General features: G+C 43.4%; 2 protein-coding genes across 2 annotated transcripts; both read right to left on the bottom strand.

Moving 5' to 3' along the window:
- Positions 1 to 424: 424 nt before the first annotated feature.
- Positions 425 to 2,790, bottom strand: LOC110526101 (uncharacterized). The gene is made up of 2 exons (XM_021606724.3): positions 2,472 to 2,790; positions 425 to 2,173 (listed from the first exon to the last, which is right to left on the bottom strand). Exons 1-2 carry the CDS (start codon positions 2,665 to 2,667, stop codon positions 1,347 to 1,349), a joined length of 1,023 nt encoding a protein of 340 aa, XP_021462399.2. The 5' UTR covers positions 2,668 to 2,790; the 3' UTR covers positions 425 to 1,346.
- Positions 2,791 to 4,797: 2,007 nt separating this feature from the next.
- LOC110514717 (uncharacterized) lies at positions 4,798 to 7,303 on the bottom strand. The gene is made up of 2 exons (XM_021593969.3): positions 6,996 to 7,303; positions 4,798 to 6,202 (listed from the first exon to the last, which is right to left on the bottom strand). Exons 1-2 carry the CDS (start codon positions 7,282 to 7,284, stop codon positions 5,040 to 5,042), a joined length of 1,452 nt encoding a protein of 483 aa, XP_021449644.3. The 5' UTR covers positions 7,285 to 7,303; the 3' UTR covers positions 4,798 to 5,039.
- Between the last annotated feature and the right edge of the window lie 17,283 nt (positions 7,304 to 24,586).

The following is a 24,586-nucleotide window of genomic DNA, read 5'->3' as shown; positions in this document are numbered from 1 at the left end:
TATGAAAACATACTAAAAGCAAAGACACTCAAAGGAAAATACCAAGATTGTTGGTTGTGTCAAGAGGTTGTAGGCTCATGCACTTCATATTTGAATAGATGAATATAATGTAGTACAAAGTCCATCTGTAATAGATAACGATATAATCTGTAATGAATTAACAAAATCTTACCTACATAACTTGATAAACTACATATTAGTTTACAATATTTAGCTGAGCTGAAGAACTCATGACACTGTTGAACAAGTCAGCCACGCACAGAAGTAATGGGGAACATTCAGTTTGACTATAAAATTCAAGTATGGAATGCAATTATCTACTTTATCTACGTAAATCATAATAAATGATAAAGTGGGTTACATAAACAAATGAAAAAGCTAACATTTATAATAAAGATAACAATAATAAAAAACAACGTAACTATTTTGCCTTGATAGATGTCTTTGTGTATGTATATTCAGGGTACATACAGGATATGACAAACAGTGTGTTGGACAGTATGTCCCTTTAGTTCATTGCTCTGATTAACAACCTAACATTAGGCCTGACAAAACATCTCAAACGAAAATACCAGGGTCCGGTTTCCCGAATACAGGTTAAACCTAGTCCTGGATTCAAAATCATTCTTGTTGAAGAGATTGTTGAAAGTATGTTATGATCCAGGACTAGGCATAATCTGGATGTGTAAAAACAACCCCAAGAGTTTGGTCACATGGCAATGAGTTAGTTGCAGGCTTCTGCACTTGCTTTAGCGAGGGATTTGTGACTGTTCCAAACTTGGGCAGCAGGTAGCCTCGGGGTTACAGTGTTGGGCCAGCAACTGAAAGGTCACTGGGTTGAATCCCCGGAGCCGACAAGGTGAAAGAAATCTGTTGCTGGGCCCTTGAGCAAGGTGCTTAACCCAATTGCCCCAGGGGAGCTGGACAATGGTGACCCTGGCCCCACTCACTGAGGGTGTCTTAGGGGCAGTTGGGATATGCAACAAACACGTTTCCATTACACACTTGTGTGCAACAGGACAAATAAGACCCCCCCCAAAAAAAATATTATTATTTAATTCTATCAATGTTGGCACAGAGTTTGAAAGCCCCCAGTATATCCACTTTAATGTCAAGTAACAACAATACATGATGATTGTCATCTGGTAGATCTTGGTGTTAGAGCAGTGTCCTGAAAGAAAGCAACTGTTCTGTAGAAGAGATTTACAACACACAAAATTGCATGAATGAATGACAGCAATAGTCAGAGAAATTGTCTAAGGCACACGCAGATGGTACCAAGGTTAACATAACATATGTCCTGTGCTGTTTGCCATTATCACATAAATGAACAGGAGTCCCTAATGCTAGCAGGGATCTGGGCTTTCCTCACTGCTCTGCAATTGAACCTTCTTATGAACAGTCCTCATATGTTTCTTCAAGGTTGTCATCTGACTGAAGCATTTTCCGCAACTGTCACACCGAAAAGGCTTTTCTCCCGTGTGAATGCGCTGGTGGCGTTTTAGGTCACTTACTGAAATAAAGCCCTTCTCACAGTCGGCACACCGATAGGGTCTTTCCCCTGTGTGTACCCTCATATGCTCATTCAGTCGGTTTCGCCTGAAGCTTTTGCCACAAACGCTGCACTGGTACGGTTTCTCTCCTGTGTGAGTCCTCATGTGTGTGCCCAGATCCCCCTTGCGGCTGAAGCACTTACCACATTCTGTGCACCAATGTGGCCTCTCCCCTGTGTGAATTCTCTGATGTGTTTTTAAATGGTTGTTATTAGTAAACCTTTTCCTGCACACAGGGCACTTGTATGGTCTATCACCTGTGTGAGCCACCATTGGTGCTCTCAGCTCACTGGTTATCCCAGTGTCAAGAGGACTTTGTCCTTTCTTTGCCTGTGTATGTTTTGACTTTGACATGGTCTGAGAGTTACTGGTTGATTCTGATGCCCCGTAGTCCTCTCCATCGTGATTGGTTTTGATCGGTTCTGTTGAGTTGGTGGGAAGAGAGTCCCTCTTGCTGTTCTTCCCAATTTGGTAAAGGTATGAGCTCTGGGGTGAGTCCTGATCACTGGCACTTTCCACACAGGGGGGAATGAATATGGTCTCTGTGTCCTCTTGATCACTCCACTCCTGCTTAGAGGGAACCTCCTCTCCAGAGACAGAGACAGTGAGCTGCTGGGGGTCTGAAAGGAAAGATGGGGAAGTTACTTACCATTGAGATATATCAACACACTTCAGTTTTACTTCTTCCCCTTAGCTCGCAACACATTTACAGACTAGACTCACACTAACATTATAGAGTGCAGTGAGAAGTGATCCCTATCTAATTCCGATGCCTGATTAGCTAGCTAATAACAATCGAGGTTCAGTACAGTTCAGCAGTCATTAACTAGTCCTATGGTTGTCACAGTTGTCTAACTAGCTAGATAATAATCGTAATAATGTTTACAGAACCATAGGTTGCTGATTCGTGTTACACACCTGGTATTTGTGATTCTCTATCAGGTTTGAAACCGAAATCTAGCAACAGCCTCCGTAGATGGTCGTTCTCCACTTTTGATCTGGATACTTCTTCCTGGTACGCTGTTATAGTCTTCTCCACTGCCCCGAATATATCCACAGCCGCCGCAGTTAATCGGGCAGTAAGAAACGCATTCAACGAATGTAGTTTAGACATTTTAGGTTTAATAAAGTAATAACATTGAGCCACGACAAAGATTAGGGATATATGTGTTGAACAGGACTAGGACGTAAACAGAGAAAAGTAAGAACATTTTGTCGTAAAAAAGTCGTAAACACTGCCTCTGTTTTTTCATGGTTCATTTATTGGCTGAAACGTCGTAACCGACATTGCACTGCCACCTGCTGTACTGGAGTAATAGCCGTTGTTCTTATAGCTCAGTGCACATAGAAAGGACAGGGCAGAATGGGTATGGATGGATTGATTACATTTAGCACAGTGATGCTTCATATATGCATCAGCAACTGCTATTGAAGTCACTGAAACCCTTAACAAAGAGTTGCAGTCTGTTTTGGAACGGGTGGCCAGTAATAAACTGGTCCTGAACATCTCTAAAACCAAGAGCATTGTATTTGGTACAAATCATTCCCTAAGTTCTAGACCTCAGCTGAATCTGGTAATGAATGGTGCGGCTGTTGAACAAGTTGAGGAGACTACATTATTTGGTGCTGGCTAAGAGTTGAGGAGAGACTGACTGCATCACTTCTTCTTTTTATAAGAAACATTCATGTGTTGTAAATTCAAATTTGTTTGCATAGTCAACACACACACACACACACACACACACACACACACACACCACCAGGGGTCTTTTCACAGTCCCCAAATCCAGAACAAATTCAAGAAAGCGTACAGTATTATATAGAGCCATTATTGCATGGAACTCCCTTCCATTTCATATAGCTCAAATGAACAGCAAACATGGTTTTAAAAAACGGATAGAGCAACACCTCATGGTACAACGCCTCTCTCCGATTTGACCTAGATCGTTTCTATGTATTGATATGTAGGCTACGTGTGCCATTTTTAAATTGATATAGTTCTGGCCTTGTCTATTAGTGTTCTGTATTATGTCATGTTTTGTGTGGACCCCAGGAAGAGTAGCTGCTGCTTTCACAACAGCTAATGTGGATCCTAATAAAATACAGTGTAACATAACTCTCCTCGGGACCCACAAACTTTTCATTATTTTGTTGTAGCTGTGAACTAGCTCACCTGATTCACCTATTCAAGGGCTTGATAATGAATCATAATTTTTTTGGGGGGTGATATATTTGTCCTGACATTTTTTGTTGTTGCATATCCCAAATCCCCCTGAGACACCCGCAGGGAAGGGGGGTCATGAACAGGGTAACCGCTGTACAGCACCCCTGGAGCAGTCAGGATTAAGTGCCTTGCTCAACGGCAGAGCAACAGATTTTTTTCACCTAATTAGTTAACAAGTTGAATCAGGGGCGCTAACTCTGGAACACATCAAATAACTGGAATGACTGGGGGTCGCCGAGGAGAAGTTTGAGATCTGCTGATTTAGCAGACACTCTAATCCAGAGCAATTTACAAGAGCGATTAGTGTTAAGTGCTTTGCTCAAGGGCATGTCTACAGATGTTTCACCTAGTCTGATCGGGGATTCAAACCAGCAAACTTTCAGTTACTGACACAACGCTCTTAACCGCTAGGCTACCTGACGCCCTGAATCATGATCACGTTTCATGAACGGTCACTTTTCTACCACGTTTCCATCTACCACGTTTCCATCTACCACATTTCCATCTACCACGTTTCCATCTACCACGTTTCTATCTACCACATTTCCATCTACCACGTTTCCATCTACCACATTTCCATCTACCACGTTTCCATCTACCACGTTTCCATCTACCACGTTTCCATCTACCACATTTCCATCTACCACGTTTCCATCTACCACGTTTCCATCTACCACGTTGCCATCTACCACGTTTCCATCTACCACATTTCCATCTACCACGTTTCCATCTACCACGTTTCCATCTACCTGAGCAGAGTTTTGATGAAAAATAGGCTGTCATAATAACGGTCTCTTGTTAATCAAGACATATTTACTGAACAATGAGCCCTGCAACAAATATCCTTGGAGTGCACATAGTTTACAAAAGTGGAGAACCTCCCTCTCTGCTCCCAAGTCGACAGACAGTCATTCATAAAACTAAAACATGTTTCAGATGTCCTGAGTAAGATTCTACCAGAGGGACTCAGGGTGTTAGAAATGCAGTCTTTGTGCTTTATAGAAACAGCAGCAATGTGAGTTTCCATGTTGATCATTTTTTTATTGATACCAACAGAAAGCACCAACAACGGCTGAAAGGTACAGACAGATAAAGGTTAACTTTGAGATGAAAGTTACAAATGGGCCATGTATAAAAATAAGTGAATAAAAATGAACATTGAATGTGAACATTGAAACATCTAAACAATATTGCTGAAACATGCATTGCGCTACACAGATTTCCCCCTGTGTATGTCCCATCTTGAGTTCTCACATCTTCTCTCATGGAACAGCAATTGCCTCAGATGTGTGTGTCATCATGTGTTTCTTCAGGGTTACATTGAGCCTAAAGCATTCGCCGCAATCATGACATCGATACGGTTTCTCTCCCGTGTGAGTCCTCATGTGCTCTGTCAGTTTTTCCTTTCGGTTGAAGCACTTCCCACAATCTTGGCACTGATGCTGTTTGCCTCCTGTGTGAACTTCCTGCATGTGGCGACTTAGATTTAGAACACCTAGTCCACACACAGCGCACCTGCACAACAGCTTATTCCCCGTGTGACTCGCCATATGCGCTCTCAGGTTTCCTTGCAGTGCGTAGCATTTGCCACATTGCATACAGCTGTATGGTTTTGCTCCACTGTGGGATGTCATATGGTCTGTCAGGTGTTCCTTCCGCGTGTAGCATTTCCCACATACGTTGCATTGATGTGGTCTCTCTCCTGTGTGGAGCTTCTTGTGACGACTTAAGTGACTTGGAAATGTAAAGCATCTGGCACAGAAAGGGCACTTGTGTGGCTTCTCCCCTGTGTGTGTCCTCATGTGAAGTATCAGTCTCGTGTTTAGACCGAATCGTTTGCCACATTCATGGCAGCAGAACGATTTCTCCCCTGTGTGAGTTAGCATATGCATCGTTAGGCTATTCTTGCGGTTGAAGCATTTACCACAGTCTTTGCACTCGTATGGTTTCTCACCTGTGTGAGTTCTTTTGTGTATTTCCAAATGACAAGGTCTGTCATAGGTTGCCGTGCACTCGGTACAACTGTAGAGCCTCTTCCTTGTGTGAAGCCTCAATGGCGCATTCAACTCACTGGTTGTCTTGCCCTCGGTGCAGATATAAGATCTTTGTCCTTTCTTTAACCGTGTTCTCTTCATTTTGAGAGGCTTTAATTGTGTGAGAGGAGTGTCACTGGTATATTCTGATATTTTGTTGTCCTCTCCATCTGGATTTGTTTGGATCGGTTCTGCTACAATGGTGGGAAGGGAGTTCTTCAGAGTTTGGTAAAGTCGTGAGCACTCGGGTGAGTCCTGATCACTGTTGCTTTCCACACAGGGGGAAATGAATATGGACTCGATGATCTCTTGATCGCTCCACTCCTCCTCACAGCGCTGCTGCTCAGGGGGAACCTCATCTCCAGAAACAGTGAGAGTGAGCTGCGGGGGGTCTGGAAAGAAAGATGAAATAACTTTCAAGAAAAATCTATACATTTCAATAAATAAACGCCCTCTGTGACCTGAGACTGTAATGACATCATTTATTAGATAATGTTAGCATAATTTACATACACAGCGTTATATAGGTGCTTTTATTAAGGCTGGTGTATTTGAGCCAGGTGCCCCATTCAAGTCCCACGGTAAAGTCGGCACAAAACAAAAGTGATTAATTAGCACACGTAGAGTAGGATTCTGTGTTTTCACATGCAAACGTGATTGCTTTTGATAAAAACACTTAATCTGCCTTCCAAACTAGATTGAAAAGCCTAACATATTTAATGGAACAGAGATGGTGTATGTTTCCGGACGATGCACCATGCTGGCTTGTCGACAACATGACCGAGCGGCGCAGATGACTGTTCCATTTGAAAAGGGTGCTCCTCCCTTACCACTTTCGCCTGTTCACATCACGGGCCATAGACCGGTGCCCCGGCTCAGCATAATCGAATCCGCTCAATGAGTGACGTATTTAAAAAGGGCAGTGACCCTGCTGACAGCGTTCCCAAACCCATAACGTAGCAGGCATAAAATAAACGAAATCCCATACAGTACACACATTTAAAAACATGTCAGTGGATTCAAACGTGAGTTTGTCCGAGGTGTCGCTCGACGACAATTGCATTGGAGCTGCGATTGGTTGCCAAATAGTCGGTGGCGGGGCTTAACGAATGGTCAACACTAGTGTGTAAATACACCAGTGTTGCCAAAAGCAGCTAATGAATGGCAAGCTTGTTGATAGTTTACCTGCTTTGTGTAATTTTACATCGGGATTAAAAACCGAATCCAGCAGCCTCTGCAGGCGTTGAGTCTCCTCCTTTGAACGAGAGATCTCATCCTGGTACTCGGCAAACGCCTTTTCCACTGCCACGGATATCTCTACGGCCACTGTTGTTAATCGGTCGGAGAAAAACGCTTGCAACAACTGTAACTTGGACATTTTCTGTGGAATGACTGTCGACGGAGATTCGTTCATGCAACACTTCCTAAGAGGAACTGCGTCTAGATCCACAGAGTAAGAGCTGACTGTGTTCATTGCCTGAATAGAGCAAAACATAAATTGTGCTACCGCCACCTGGTGCTTGTACTGGAGGAGCGCACGTGAACCAACCTAACTCTGTGCTCAAACATCATTTAAGCAAATAGAGTTCAGTCTGAGTCGCCATGTCCGAGGTTTTCCTGGTTTGGGCTACAATTATGGACATTTTCGGGAATTTGAATCTGGATTCGCTATCCCCGACCTCAGATCAATTGAAGAGTATATGTATTGATTTTAATCTGACTCAATTGATCTCAAAACCCACACAGCTAAATGTGAAAAACCCTGTTAACTCTTAATTGATTGATTTCATTCTTACAAATAACCCCCACAAATATTTGTCTCGTAGAGTATTTGCATATGATCTCAGTGATCTTTGTCCCATAGTATGTATTAGTATATGAAACAGATGAACATAATAATCCTTGTTAAATTAAGAAGATAAATTGCAAAAAGTTTTCTAATCAAGTTCTTTTTAATGACATGTTCTACTCTGATTGAGCCACCGTCCCCTGTATTCCTGACCTTGAGTTGGCTCTAGAAAATGTGTCCTCCATATTTACTCCTCTGGCAGATAACCACGTCTCTTTTAAACAATTCAGAGTCAAAGATAGATCGAACCCTTGGTTTTCTTCGGAATTATCTTGAGTTTATTCAGAAGAGAAATAATGCCTGGGCTAAAGCAAGAGGAACTGACTCTGGTGGACTGGCAATCTTTCAGACAATTGAGAAACTGATGTACTATCTTGATGAAGACAGCTAAATCAACCGACAGCTTTTCAAGCTCTATCTCAACATTTTAGAAAACAGTAAATCCACTGAAGCGTACACATTCCTCTTCTTTCCTGCCTATGAATGCAGGTAAAACGAAGTATATGTTGTTCTCTAGAGCGCATAAAAATAAGTCTGATTTAAGCACATGTACTTTGGATGGTGTCCACATTGATTGTGTCCGTGCTTACAAATATATGGGCATCTGGATAGATGAAAAGCTGTCTATTTAAAAAGCATATTGATGAGTTAGTTAATAAACTGAGTATAAAAATGTGCTTCTTCTATAGAAATATAGGTCTTGCCTCTCGCTAAATAGTAGAAAGCAGATTATTCAGTTAACGTTCCTATCGCCTAGATTATGGCGACATCATCTATATGAATGCGGCTGCTAATTCATTAAAGCCGTTAGATTTGATTTATTATTTGAACGTTATTTTACCAGGTAAATTGACTGAGAACACATTCTCATTTACAGCGACGACCTGGGGAATAGTTACAGTGGAGAGGAGGGGAATAAATGAGCCAATTGTAAACTGGGGATGATTAGGTGAACGTGATGGTATGAGGGACAGCTTGGGAATTTAGCCAGGACACCAGGGTTAACACCCCTACTCTTACGATAAGTGCCATGGGATCTTTCATGACCTCAGAGTCAGGACACCTGTTTAACATCCCATCCAAAAGTCAGCACCCTACACAGGGCAATGTCCCCAATCACTGCCCTTGGGCATTGGGATATTTTTTAGACCAGCTGCCCTCCAGCAGCATGTGGTCTCCCATCCAGGGACTGACCAGGACCAACCCCGCTCAGCTTCAGAAGCAAGCCAGCAGTGGGATGCAGGGTGGGATGCTGCTAGATGCAGTTTATCATAGCACAATGCGCTTTATTATGGGTGACGATTTTAGTACTCATCACTACATTCTCTACCAGAAAGTTGGTTGGCCCTATGATGTCACGTAGGTTGATACATTGCTATGTTTTAATTTATAAAGCTCTTTTATATTAAAAAAAGTCCCACTGTAGCTAACATCTTTACCATTCTGCCATCAGATTTGCCACCAATGCTCCTTATAGAACACATCACTGCACTCTATACTCCTACCTCATCTCTGTATACCCATCGCAAGACCCACTGGTTGATGCTTATTTATAAAACCCTCTTAGGTCTCACTCCCCCCTATCTGAGATATCTACTGCAGCCCTCATCCTCCACATGTAACACCCGTTCTACAAGCCACATTCTGTTAAAGGTCCCCAAAGCACACACATCCCTGGGTCGCTCCTCTTCAGTTTGCTGCAGCTAGTGACTGGAACGAGCTGCAAAAAAACACTCAAAAGACGCAATCATGGACACTCTTACTGACAGTTTAGGCTGCTTCGCCTGATGTATTGTTGTCTCTACCTTCTTGCCCTTTGTGCTGTTGTCTGTGCCTAACAATGTTTGTACCATGTTGTGCTGCTGCCATGTTGTTTTGCTACCGTGTTGTTGTCATGTTGTGTTGCTACTATTTGGTGTTGTCATGTGTTGCTGCCACTAATATTAGACAACAGACAGCAGAAGACCATTCAGACATGATGATGCAGGCATACTACATCATTACTGCAGGTTAACAGTTAGGTTAGTTTGTCTGTCTCTGTCTCTGTGTCTCACTCTGTCTCTGTCTGTCTGTCTCTCTCTCTCTCTCTCTCTCTCTCTCTCTCTCTCTCTCTCTCTCTCTCTCTGTCTGTCTCTGTCTGTCTCTGTCTCTGTGTCTCACTCTGTCTCTGTCTGTCTCTCTCTCTCTCTCTCTCTCTCTGTCTCTGTGTCTCACTCTGTCTCTGTCTCTGTCTCTGTCTCTGTCTCTGTCTCTCTCTCTCTCTCTCTCTCTGTCTCTGTCTCTGTCTCTGTCTCTCTCTCTCTCTCTCTCTCTCTCTCTCTCTCTCTCTCTCTCTCTCTCTGTCTCTGTCTCTGTCTCTGTCTCTGTCTCTCTCTCTCTCTCTGTCTCTGTCTCTCTTTTTTTTACTAACAAAATAAATGTTCTCACAGGTAGTTGGATGAATGCACCATCTCTACAACCCATGGATCCAGGACAGGGGCAGTAGATACCACCATCTCTACAACCCATGGATCCAGGACAGGGGCAGTAGATACCACCATCTCTACAACCCATGGATCCAGGACAGGGGCAGTAGATACCACCATCTCTACAACCCATGGATCCAGGACAGGAGCAGTAGATACCACCATCTCTACAACCCATGGATCCAGGACAGGGGCAGTAGATACCACCATCTCTACAACCCATGGATCCAGGACAGGGGCAGTAGATACCACCATCTCTACAACCCATGGATCCAGGACAGGAGCAGTAGATACCACCATCTCTACAACCCATGGATCCAGGACAGGAGCAGTAGATACCACCATCTCTACAACCCATGGATCCTGGACAGGGGCAGTAGATACCACCATCTCTACAACCCATTGATCCAGGACAGGGGCAGTAGATACCACCATCTCTACAACCCATGGATCCAGGACAGGGGCAGTAGATACCACCATCTCTACAACCCATTGATCCAGGACAGGGGCAGTAGATACCACCATCTCTACAACCCATGGATCCAGGACAGGGGCAGTAGATACCACCATCTCTACAACCCATGGATCCAGGACAGGGGCAGTAGATACCACCATCTCTACAACCCATTGATCCAGGACAGGGGCAGTAGATACCACCATCTCTACAACCCATGGATCCAGGACAGGGGCAGTAGATACCACCATCTCTACAACCCATGGATCCAGGACAGGGGCAGTAGATACCACCATCTCTACAACCCATGGATCCAGGACAGGAGCAGTAGATACCACCATCTCTATAACCCATGGATCCAGGACAAGGGCAGTAGATACCACCGCCTTTCAAACACCGGGGATGACATATCTGCAGGTTATTCGCTGTCATTGTCATAGCTTGTACTGTAGTGTACCAACGGCTCATTTCTACCACAACAGAATGATGACTGAGATTCCAACACACAGGGTTTCAATGCTCTTGGACAACAGAAAAGCGTAGACCATTGAGACATGATGGTGGTGTCTAAGATGTACTGTGTGCTCTCTCTGATGTTGAACCAGAAGTGCACCATGTGTTGCTCATTCTGGTTAGTGTTGTATGATTAAGCCTGTGTGACGGTCTCCTCTTGGTGTAGTGATCTCTGTCTGTCTTGAACTTTGTGTTGATTATTATCTAGCATGATTATGGAGCTAGCTGCTGTCTTAACAGCACAAAAAACACTCTATTACAACTGACTGTTCATTTTTATTCTCAGGTTTCTCTCCTCAGTCTGTATCCAGAGAGTCCATTATCTTTTGGCCAGGATAAGGATCTTAGACCTTGTCCTTGGTGGGGTTTTGGACCAACTCTGTTTCTGTAAAGAAGACACCTTGTCTGCATCATCACATAGCCAACTGACAGCCAACTGACTGCCTCTGGCCTCCATGCCTGTGTCTGTCTGCTTAGAGGACTGACTGACTGTTCTGAGACCTGACTGCCTCTGGCCTCCATGTCTGTGTCTGTCTGCTTAGAGGACTGACTGACTGTTCTGAGACCTGACTGCCTCTGGCCTCCATGTCTGTGTCTGTCTGCTCAGAGGACTGACTGACTGTTCTGAGACCTGTTGTCCCACATTCCACTGAGTCATTCCACAGCAGAACCACGGCTGATTAGGATGTTACAGGACAAGGAGAGACTGATCTGTGAGTAGAGACTACAGCACCCACAAAGTAGAGACTACAGCACCCACAAAGCATTGCAGCTCCCCTCACTGACACTTGTAGGCTTACTTGCACTGCCTACTTTTACACTGTGTGCACTTGATGTTTTTGTTCTCCAGGAAATTGCAGCTTGTGGAGAATATCACACAATTTACTCCTGACAAATTTGACATTTCCATTTTTCTTTTATGCTGGAACATGTTCTGTTTTTGCATAATAAAGTATACTTTGAATATCATATTCATGGATTATCATTGTTTTATAGAAAAATACCATATTCAATATTTGTTTTCCCACTGTAGTCCCTTAAATGGCCACATGGGGTCATCATTGTGCTAACTTGAGTTCAAAGAAGTGTGTGTGTGTGTGTGTGTGTGTGTGTGTGTGTGTGTGTGTGTGTGTGTGTGTGTGTGTGTGTGTGTGTGAAAACAGCAGGTTAGAATAAGAGCTAGACAGAGAGTGAAGGAACACACATTACCACCAACATCAACACAACTAGAAAATCAACTGCTTCTCGTTATTCACTCCTTATAATTCACCAATGAGTTAATCTGTGTACATATTGTTTAGTTTCAGGCCTTGTGTATCTTATTGTCTCTTCTGTAAAGGATTTTGCTACACCCACAGTAACGTGTATGCGACCAATACAATTTGATTTGATCCCTTGGCCAGTCCAACTGACACACAGTAACGTGTATGCGACCAATACGATTTGATTTGATTTGATCCCTTGGTCAGTCCAACTGACACACAGTGATTAAGGAAAGAGTCATTCAATAAAAACATGAAGAGGGATGTGTGTTACCATCATAAAACATGAAGAGGGATGTGTGTGTTACCGTCATAAAACATGAAGAGGGATGTGTGTTACCATCATAAAACATGAAGAGGGATGTGTGTTACCTTCATAAAACATGAAGAGGGATGTGTGTTACCATCATAAAACATGAAGAGGGATGTGTGTTACCATCATAAAACATGAAGAGGGATGTGTGTTACCATCATAAAACATGAAGAGGGATGTGTGTTACCGTCATAAAACTACAGTGGTGGAAAAACTACTGACTCGTCATACTTGAGTAAAAGTAAAGATACCTTCGTAGAAAATGACTCAAGTAACCAGTACAATACTACTTGAGTAAGAGTAAATGCTATACATAACATTCCTGATATTAAGCAAACCAGACGCCATGATTTTTGACAATTCTATTTTTTTACAGACAGATAAGGGCACGCTCCCACACTCACATTTACAAACTCAGTATCTGTGTTTAGTGAGTCTGCCAGGTCAGAGGCAGTAGGGATGATTGATAGGTGCATATACAGACCATATTGCTATCCTGCCTGAGCATTCTAAATGTGACGAGTACTTTTGGGTTGTCAGGGAAAATGTATGGAGTAAAAACGACATTATTTTCTTTAGGAATGTAGTGAAGTAAAAGTATAAGTTGTAAAAAATATAAATAGTAAAGTAAATTACTGACACAGAAAAAAACGACTTAAGTAGTACTCAAAAGTATTTTTACTTATACACTTTACATCACTGCGGGGGGGGGGGGGTCGGCATGACGACAAGTGACAGGAATTTTATATTAAAATGTTCAGAAGTTTTCATAAGCCTAGGAACATAAAATAGTGGAGTGCTGTTCCTTTCCACACATGACATTTTTGCATGCGTGCACCCGTATGAACATACAGGGCCTTCAGGAAGTATTCACACCCCTTGACCTTTTCCACATCTTGTTGTGTAACAAAGTGGGATTAAAATTGATTTAATTGTCATTTTTTTGTCTACGATCTACACAACATATATAATATATAATATCTACACAAATGTAACATTTGTAAAAAAAATATATTAAAATAAAACACTAATATCTCGATTACATAAGTATTCAACCACCTGAATCAATACATGTCAGAATCCCCTTTGGCAGCGATTACAACTCTTAGTCTTTCTGGATAAGTCTATAAGAGCTTTTCACACCTGGATTGTATTTTATTAATAATTCTTCAAACTCTGTCAAGTTGGTTGTTGATCATTGCTGGACAGCCATTTTCAAGTCTTGCCATAGATGTTCACGCAGATTGAAGTCAAAACTGTAACTCGGCCACTCAGGAGCATTGGTGTCGTCTTGGTTATCAACACCAGTAAGAAACTCCAGTAAGAAACTCCAGTAAGAAACTCCAGTAGGAAACTCCAGTAAGGAACTCCAGTAAGAATCTCCAGTAAGAATCTCCAGTAAGGAACTCCAGTAAGAAACTCCAGTAAGAAACTCCAGTAAGAAACTCCAGTAAGAATCTCCAGTAAGAAACTCCATTAAGAAACTCCAGTAAGAATCTCCAGTAAGAATCTCCAGTAAGGAACTCCAGTGAGAAACTCCAGTAAGAAACTCCAGTAAGAATCTCCAGTAAGGAACTCCAGTAAGAAACTCCAGTACCTCAGATAGTATTCACACCCCTTGACATTTTACAGCCTGAATGTAAAAAATGTAGATTTTTTTGTCACTGGTCTACACAAAATACCCAATAATGTCAAAGTGAAATGATGTTTTTATTTTTACAAATTAATACAAAGTGTAAAGCTAAAATTTCTTCAGTCAATAAGTATTCAACCCCTTTGTTATGGCGAGCCTAAATAAATTCATGAGTATTACTATGATTTTTTTGTAATAACTACCTCATCTAACAACCCAACAATTATCTGTAAGGTCCCTCAGTCAAGCAGTGCATTTCAAACACAGATTCAACCACATGGTGCATGGTGAAGTTATTAATTACACTTTGTAGTGACTGGGTGTATTGATACACCATCCAAAGATATAGGCGTCCTTCCTAACTCAGTTGCTGGAGAGGAAGGAAACTGCTCAGGGATTTCACCATGATACAAATGGGGATTTTAAAACAGTTACAGAGTTAAATGGCTGTGATAGGAGAAAACTGAGGATGGATCAACAATATTGTAGTTACTCCACAATACTAACCTAATTGACAGAGTGAAAAGAAGGAAGTCTGTACAGAATAAAATATATTCCAAAACGTGCTTCCTGTTTGCAAAAAGGCACTAATGTAATACTGCAAAAAATGTGGCAAAGAAATTAACTTCATGTCTTGAATACAAACTTATGTTTGGGGCAAATCCTATACAACAGATTGCTGAGTACCACTCTTCATATTTCCAAGCATAATGGTAGCTGCATCATGTTATGGGTAGTCTGTGCCCGACCCACGATGCAGAAATGTCATTGTTTTGAACACCTGTGCCATCTCCTCTGGTAACTTATTTTCTTTCCCCAGAAATGCCCAGTATTGGCTATGGGGAAATAACTCACTGTCACTACAGCAGAAATGTCATTGGGACCCCATACCAGGAGATATTACAGTTTAGGGGGCCGAATGGACTGGTGTTAATATAAGCAGCACAATGCTTTAACAGACTCTCTGGAGACGCTGGGAGATATGAAAGTGAGAAGGCCTCGACTGATGGAAGTTAATTATGCTAATGAAATGTTTCCGTGGCGTTTGGTTCCCGGTGATGCGTGGGACTGACTGGATATTGTGGCTCTATCTAGGTGCTGTTAGGATGCTATGCTGGATGTGATACAGAACAAAGGAACCTATGCTTATATCGATGTCTACTGTCTGTGGGTCTGTATGAGATTGGGGGCCCGTATATTCTCATTACCAATAGAGTTAGATGAACTGAGCAGATATACACAGTCTAATAATCCTCCATACAAAAAAAATATATATATTTGTTTTAAATGGTAATTAAATACTGAAATCTGATATCTGGACCCCAACCTCACTCGAGCCCAGCACTCTGATATCTGGACCCCAACCTCACTCGAGCCCAGCACTCTGATATCTGGACCCCCACCTCACTCTAGCCCACCACTCTGATATCTGGACCCCACCTCACTCTAGCCCACCACTCTGATATCTGGACCCCCACCTCACTCTAGCCCACCACTCTGATATCTGGACCCCACCTCACTCTAGCCCACCACTCTGATATCTGGACCCCCACCTCACTCTAGCCCACCACTCTGATATCTGGACCCCACCTCACTCTAGCCCACCACTCTGATATCTGGACCCCACCTCACTCGAGCCCACCACTCTGATATCTGGACCCCAACCTCACTCTAGCCCACCACTCTGATATCAGGACCCCACCTCACTCTAGCCCACCACTCTGATATCTGAACCCCCACCTCACTCTAGCCCACCACTCTGATATCTGTACCCCCACCTCACTCTAGCCCAACACTCTGATATCTGAACCCCCACCTCACTCTAGCCCACCACTCTGATATCTGGACCCCCACCTCACTCTGGCCCACCACTCTGATATCTGGACCCCCACCTCACTCTAGCCCACTACTCTGATATCTGGACCCCCACCTCACTCTGGCCCACCACTCTGATATCTGGACCCCCACCTCACTCTGGCCCACCACTGATATCTGGACCCCCACCTCACTCTGGCCCACCACTCTGATATCTGGACCCCCACCTCACTCTGGTCCACCACTCTGATATCTGGACCCCCACCTCACTCTAGCCCACCACTCTGATATCTGGACCCCCACCTCACTCTGGCCCACCACTCTGATATCTGGACCCCCACCTCACTCTGGTCCACCACTCTGATATCTGGACCCCCACCTCACTCTGGCCCACCACTCTGATATCTGGACCCCCACCTCACTCTGGTCCACCACTCTGATATCTGGACCCCCACCTCACTCTAGCCCACCACTCTGATATCTGGACCCCCACCTCACTCTGGCCCACCACTCTGATATCTGGACCCCCACCTCACTCTGGCCCACCACTCTGATATCTGGACCCCCACCTCACTCTGGTCCACCACTCTGATATCTGGATCCCCACCTCACTCTGGTCCACTACTCTGATATCTGGACCCCCACCTCACTCTGGTCCACCACTCTGATATCTGGACCCCCATCTCACTCTAGCCCACCACTCTGATATCTGGACCCCCACCTCACTCTGGCCCACCACTCTGATATCTGGACCCCCACCTCACTCTGGCCCACCACTCTGATATCTGGACCCCCACCTCACTCTGGTCCACCACTCTGATATCTGGACCCCCACCTCACTCTGGTCCACTACTCTGATATCTGGACCCCCACCTCACTCTGGTCCACCACTCTGATATCTGGACCCCCACCTCACTCTGGTCCACTACTCTGATATCTGGACCCCCACCTCACTCTGGTCCACCACTCTGATATCTGGACCCCCACCTCACTCTGGTCCACTACTCTGATATCTGGACCCCCACCTCACTCTGGTCCACCACTCCTTGTGGAAATGAGAGCGGGAGCACAACAAAAGACGATGGTGGAATTCCCCTCCCCCTCCCCTCTGGGAATTCAATGACAGGTTCACGGTCTGCATTTGAACTCAAGGACCAAAGACATCCAGGGTCAAAGGTCAGGCGTGAACACTACAGACTGGGGAGATGAGGTCAGGGGTTGCAGACAAACACCCTGCTTGACCTCTTCAGCGCCCTGAACGGCAGAGTAGGAGTATGTTTTCTCTGTATTGATTAAAAACAGGATCACGATTTGGTTGCCCTCTATAATAGTCTGTCAGTTAGAAGGTTAGTCTGTTCTGGTCAGTTACTATAGTCTGTCAGTTATCCTGTCCAGAAATGTAATCGATAACGTAACTTTTGGATTACCCAAACTCAGTAACGTAATCTGACTACATTCCATTACTTTTAGATGAGCCTACATTCCCTTACTTTTAGATGAGCCTACATTCCCCTAAAGAGGCATTAGAAGAAGACAAAAATGTACGTTACCAACTGAAAGACATCTATTGCAGGATAAATCAATGTTAAAGTTTACATAGCAGGCCATATATGGATGTTCAATTTTACTTTAGGAGTTGGTTATGTAGGCTTCTTCTAACCCATCACGTTCTACCACATATAATAAATAATATGATTAAATTATATCTTTACATTAAAAACCAAAGTCCAGCAGAATTCCAGTCATTCCAATAAATGTTATACTTGATCATTAAGAAAAGGACTTGGAAATATGGAGGTGTAGTTTAGCCAAATTGTTTAACCTGAGCGTGACCCCAAAACTAAGGACTTATTAGCCAGCAGTCCTCTGTTGATTATGATTTTGTTGTCATGGAGGACTGATTGGGCTCATTGATTCCTGTTGAAAAATAAATGCTGCGCTCATGGAATGGCATGCTTTGTTAAGATTGTGCAAAGCTGTCATCAAGGCAGAAGGTGGCTACTTTGAAGAATCTAAAATCTAAAATATATTTTGATTTGTTTAAGAGTTTTTTTGGTTTCTACATGATCCCTTATGTGTTATTTCATAGTTTTGATGTCTTCACTATTATTATTTTTTTCTTCTCATCAGCATGAATTAGATTGAGCTCGAAAAGTCCCACTTTTATTCCACTCTCTTGGATCTGCACTATGCAGCTGTTGCAAAAGGCCATTTCTCACTGTCTGTCCACCGGTTTCAAAAACAATGATTGATAGGCAGCTTAAACTTCTTGAATTCAATCATTATTGGGTTCAAATACACATTTAGGTTTGTGAACAGCCATCCACAACAACCCCAATCCATAAGGCACAAATAGCTGAATGAGAGAGCAGCAATGCTGTTTTGGATGTCATTGAGAAAACAGAGAAGTATCAAATATTTTTTTTCTCTCGCAAACATCCTTTCTGAATTTAAAAGTAATCCTTGAAGTAATCATCTAGTTTTTCAAAAGTATCGGTAATCTGATTACAATATTTTTGCTGGTAACGTAACGAATTACAGTGACCATTTATTTTGTAATCCCTTACAGGATTACCTGTCTGTCAGTTAGAAGGTTAGTCTGTTCTGGTCAGTTACTGTATTCATGTTACACAAAGCCTTATTCAGACCATATAGATGATCCAACAGGGATAGAACACTCCTAATCATCTGCCCTCTGACCCCTGAAAAGGATTCTGGTCTTACAACCTGCACCCTGACTTTATTCTCAATTAGTTTAAGTGCCATACCAAGGGGTTCAATCTGTTGCTCTGATTCACAGGCCCTCTGTGTGTGTATGGTACGTTGTTTGCGTATATGGTGCGTTGTTTGCGTGTATGCGCGTGTGAGAGAGAGAAGCTCAAGGAGGGGGAGGGATGGACAGGGCAGGGTGTTCACTCACTCATCCCCTTGGTGCTGGCTGGGCATAGGGCAGCAACAAAGGCTCTCGACTTCTGTCTGTCTCTGACCATCTTATTCAACCTCACATCAGACCTCTGTCTGTCTGTCTGTCTGTCTGTCTGTCTGTCTGTCTGTCTGTCTGTCTGTCTGTCTGTCTGTCTGTCTGTCTGTCTGTCTGTCTGTCTGTCTGTCTGTCTGTCTGTCTGTCTGTCTGTCTGTCTGTCCTCAAGTTTAAAAGATTGACGCTGCAGCCATCAATGGCCTTCTTCAGATTCCGAAGAAGGCCATTGAAGGCCGGAACGTCAATCTTTTACAGTTTTTCTCAGTCGCTTTGGTGCATTTTTCACATCATCCCTAACATGTGCAAAATAATAAGTGCATTTTTCACATCATCCCTAACGTGTGCAAAATAATAAGTGCATTTCTCAGAACAATTTGTACAAACTGCAATATACAATAGATATGTTTCTAAAGCTAGTCAGTCACTAAAAATCCTTAGTACATCTCTCAAAAGTAAATATTCATGTCAATGATCATGTCAGTGTCATCAGAATGATACGTCATTGAGTCATTGTTCACGAACAAGGTCGTCAAAATGTTTAGGCATGTTGTCAATGTAACTGTGTACTTTGACAGTATTACCTGATGTAAACTTAGGCTACAGTTTGGATGACAGTTACTGTATCGAAAATGCACAAGGCTGCACTTCTATGGCATATATCAATTTCAACAGTATTATTTACATATTACTGTATGTGGGTTACTGATTGAAAGAGACTGGACAACCCAAGGGGCACAAAGGAAAAAAAACTAAATTAGAAAGAAACACAGGAAACCACCCCTAAGGCACAACTTTGCCCGCAGCACTGTTGTGCTGTCTCTACACATCCAGACTTTCCTGTCTGTCGGCCCACATATTCTCATCCACATCACACCGGATATTTTCCCTTCCAATGCAACGTGGAAAGAATCTTTTGGAAAGCCTTATCCATCCTCTGCAGGCGTCTACTGTGATGTCCTCACATGCTGCATCCATTGCAGCCAGCAGGGTCATCTGTGTGTGTGGCTGACGATCGTACACCTTCCCCCTCCATGCTGAAAATAACTTCTGAATTGGGTTAAGGAATGGTGAATAAGGTGGGAGGAATTCTATGAGCATCCTCAGGTGGGTCACAAACCATTGCCTTATGATGTTTGATCGATGGTAACTCACATTATCACAAATGACCACATACTTTGGCAAATCCTCTCTAAACAGACCCCTCTCATCATCAGGGATGAGAGCCCTGTAGAGAGTCTCTAAAAAGTTGAGTAGATGCTGGGTGTTGTATGGCCCTATAAGGGGGATATGGGTTAGGACACCATGCTCCGAAATAGCAGCACACATGGTGATATTTCCTCCCCGTTGGCCTGGCAAATCCACAGTAGCTCTGTGACCGATGATATTCCGACCCCGCCTTCTGCATTTGGTCAGGTTGAAGCCAGCCTCATCCACGTATACAAAGTTGTGAGAGGGTTCACTTGATTCCAACTCCATTATACACTATATCCCAGAACACACAGTTGGATTTGTTTTGGTAAGGAAGAGTGACATAAAATGTACATATATTGCATGTTCCTTCCACAGCAATGGAAATGTGTGCAGTTTATGCTTACTGTACTATGTATCACTATAAAATGTTGCTGTAAAGTAGTTACATAGATATATGTTTTACCTGTACATACTGGTACCGTAGCTCCTTAACTCTGTCCTCATTCCTTTGGAATGGTACACGGTACTGCTGTTTCATACTCATCTGGTTTCTATGCAGCACCCTGTCAATGGTTGAGATGCTAACCGTATGGATGTTTTCAAAGACATCGTTGTCTTCTATAATGGTCCTTTGTATTTCCCTGAGTCTCATGGCATTGTTTGCTCGGACCATGGTGCAAATAGCCTCCTCCTGTTGAGGTGTGAAAAGGCGTCCTCTGCCACCGGTTTGAGGTAATCTTGCAGTCCTATGTGGGGAAAAATGCAGTGATGCATCGCACACTTTCACATAGACAAAAACTATGCGAACACACATTTTCCTGTAAAACAGGCAGGTGGGTGCATGTAAGGTGCAGTATGTATCTGTATAGAGTATATCTCTGTATGCTGTGAAATACAAGTGGACTACTGTAATATGAAGCATTGTAGGAAGTATACAGTATACTGCTTAAATACAGTAACAGTGTACTGTACATTGGTGGACAGACCTGTTCTCTCTTCGAAACGTTTTAACTATTGAGGACACGGTTGATCTCCCAATATTCAGCTGCACCCTTCGACCCGCCTCAGCCATTGTAAGGCCATGATTGACAACATGGTCTACAATAGTGGCCCTTATGTAATCAGATATGCGCCTATGTCCTCTTCTGCCTCTTCCTCTGTTTTGCCTTCCACCACGCATCCTTGCTCCTCTTCTTCCTCCTATTGGCTGTTGACCCTGTTCGTTTTCTGGTCCATCCATTATTGGAAAATTGCAACTCTGTGTTGTGGTCTGTCTGTATATGCTTGCCAATTGATTCTTCATGAGATGCACCTTTGAGCAATTTAGACAACTGGTTGATTGTTGGTTGAACTAACACTTTACATTCCTTCATGAGTGAGGGTCAATTTCACCTGCACGATTCATCAATTCACATTTTTGTACAAAAGGTCTAATAGAAATGTGTAAAACTATGCTTGACAGTTTATGACAAATAGTTCAACAATTTTGCATGTAATGGCTTATGCAAGGAACTAATGCCTAGATGTTTTGAGGGGTAAGACTATTCAACAGAGAACCATCTACTATATTTTGATCAACATGACATGAACAATTGATAATGTGGAAAAAAGCTGACACTTGTACATTATCAATTGCAATTTGTTAAAAGGAATAAGAAATTGCTTTAATGATGTGCACAAGTGACTAGATGATTTGGAATTTGTACAAGTAGTATCAAGAATTGCACTTTTGATCTAAGAAATGCACCAAAGCGACTGAGAAAAACTGTAAACTTGCTTCATAAAACAATTATTTTTTTATGGTGAGCGAGTGTTGCGTCTTTTCCTGTCTAATGATGTCTACACATTTTTAGGTTGCACCTCTACTCACGTTGGCTGAGCAGACTCTCCTTCTTTACACTCTTTCTCTTCCTGCCAGCAGCACACTTCTCTGACACACACATTGTCTTACCCTGTCTCTCTCTTCATCTGGCAAAGTTCCAGTCAGCAATATGTGTGTGTGTGTGTGTGTGTGTGTGTGTGTGTGTGTGTGTGTGTGTGTGTGTGTGTGTGTGTGTGTGTGTGTGTGCCTGTGTGTGTGTGTGTGTGTGTACGCGTGTGTGTGTGTGCGTGTGTGTGTGTGTGTGTGTGTTTGCACAGTGTGGATGATAGGCTATATGTATTTAGGCTAAGGGGATTTGCTGGGCTCTGCCCGCCAATGGCCAGGACTGTGTGACAGTTCCAGGACCCTAAGAGGAGAGGAGGGAGGATGGACATCTAAACAAAAAGGGCAGCAGGGGTGATAATCCTACCTAATGCCCCCAATCTGCCCTTACACTCTGGTGAGGGGGAGGCTGAGTGCACTCATGAGGAGTGGGCGACCAAGGACACTTTCTAGGGGGCTAGCTAGCTAGCTGTCCACTTCCCCTCTGTGGCTCTCTGTTGAGCGGGTGTGCTAGCTGTCTGAATGAACTCATGCTAGAGGACACTTCTCAGCAGGCCATAGCTAGCAGGTCTCTCTCTATTCACACACTCAGGGCCCTAGACGATGATGGACGTCCGTGTGTAATGAGGGCCAGACAGGGACCCTTCTGATGCTGATTGATCAGAGCTGGTCCTGCTGTGGCATCCCTGTCCATGAATGATGTCATCCTTCTGGTCTGTCTCTGTCTCCACTGGACATGAGGATTTAGACTGAGGACTGTTCTCAACTAAGATTAAAGAGAAATGGACTCTGCCAGCCACTCCAGAATGTTATTGCGTTCCTTTGCCCTCCCTCTTCTCTTGTGGATGTGGAATAACTGTAGGTATTTATGATATACAGTACAGTGGAGTCTGAAATGATTAACCCCTTGATAAAGAGATTTTAAGTGTGGGTTCCAGTAGTTTATATATTTTTCTAAAAGATTCAGTTGGATATGATCTCTGTAAGGTTTTGTATATCTTACCAACCAGTATACTTTTCTGATTCAAATAGGATTCCCTCAACATTGCTCTGGTGACTGTATAAAATACATCATTTAAACACTCAGCTATATTTTATGCTCAAAAAAAGGAGGACATTATATTATTTTGTCATAATATAATTGCTCAGAGAAAGAGATTTTGTTTAACAAGTTTTTTTTTTCCTCAAAAAGGTAGGGGTCAAAATGATTGGCACTCCTAAAGATTCTTATAAATAAAGTAGTCAAAAGTTTAGTATTTGGTCCCATATTCCTATCACACAATGACTACATCAAGCTTATGACTCTGCAAACTTGTTGGATGCATTTGCAGTTCGTTATGGATGTGTTTCAGATTATTTTGTTCCCAATAGAAATGAATGGTAAGGTAAGGCAGGTAGCCTAGTGGTTAGAGGCAGGTAGCCTAGTGGTTAGAGGCAGGTAGCCTAGTGGTTAGAGACAGGTAGCCTAGTGGTTAGAGGCAGGTAGCCTAGTGGTTAGAGACAGGTAGCCTAGTGGTTAGAGACAGGTAGCCTAGTGGTTAGAGGCAGGTAGCCTAGTGGTTAGAGGCAGGTAGCCTAGTGGTTAGAGACAGGTAGCCTAGTGGTTAGAGACAGGTAGCCTAGTGGTTAGAGGCAGGTAGCCTAGTGGTTAGAGACAGGTAGCCTAGTGGTTAGAAACAGGTAGCCTAGTGGTTAGAGGCAGGTAGCCTAGTGGTTAGAGACAGGTAGCCTAGTGGTTAGAAACAGGTAGCCTAGTGGTTAGAGGCAGGTAGCCTAGTGGTTAGAGGCAGGTAGCCTAGTGGTTAGAGGCAGGTAGCCTAGTGGTTAGAGGCAGGTAGCCTAGTGGTTAGAGACAGGTAGCCTAGTGGTTAGAGGCAGGTAGCCTAGTGGTTAGAGACAGGTAGCCTAGTGGTTAGAGACAGGTAGCCTAGTGGTTAGAGGCAGGTAGCCTAGTGGTTAGAGACAGGTAGCCTAGTGGTTAGAAACAGGTAGCCTAGTGGTTAGAGGCAGGTAGCCTAGTGGTTAGAGGCAGGTAGCCTAGTGGTTAGAGGCAGGTAGCCTAGTGGTTAGAGGCAGGTAGCCTAGTGGTTAGAGGCAGGTAGCCTAGTGGTTAGAGGCAGGTAGCCTAGTGGTTAGAGACAGGTAGCCTAGTGGTTAGAGACAGGTAGCCTAGTGGTTAGAAACAGGTAGCCTAGTGGTTAGAGGCAGGTAGCCTAGTGGTTAGAGACAGGTAGCCTAGTGGTTAGAAACAGGTAGCCTAGTGGTTAGAGGCAGGTAGCCTAGTGGTTAGAGGCAGGTAGCCTAGTGGTTAGAGGCAGGTAGCCTAGTGGTTAGAGACAGGTAGCCTAGTGGTTAGAGGCAGGTAGCCTAGTGGTTA

Source organism: Oncorhynchus mykiss, chromosome 26 (assembly GCF_057628025.1).
Source record: "Oncorhynchus mykiss isolate SJ-2025 chromosome 26, ASM5762802v1, whole genome shotgun sequence".
Classification (NCBI taxonomy): Eukaryota; Metazoa; Chordata; class Actinopteri; order Salmoniformes; family Salmonidae; genus Oncorhynchus; species Oncorhynchus mykiss.
Note: the sequence above shows the minus strand (reverse complement) of the source record. Positions and strands in the feature narration are given on the sequence as shown.

Excerpts from the sequence above, each read along its gene's own strand:
- LOC110514717 (XM_021593969.3), bottom strand. The coding sequence starts at position 7,284 with ATGAACACAGTCAGCTCTTACTCTGTGGATCTAGACGCAGTTCCTCTT. Across the intron at positions 6,203-6,995 it reads TGTAAAATTACACAAAGCAG|ACCCCCCGCAGCTCACTCTC; the intron begins GTAAACTATCAA and ends CTTTCTTTCCAG.
- LOC110526101 (XM_021606724.3), bottom strand. The coding sequence starts at position 2,667 with ATGTCTAAACTACATTCGTTGAATGCGTTTCTTACTGCCCGATTAACT. Across the intron at positions 2,174-2,471 it reads TAGAGAATCACAAATACCAG|ACCCCCAGCAGCTCACTGTC; the intron begins GTGTGTAACACG and ends CTTTCCTTTCAG.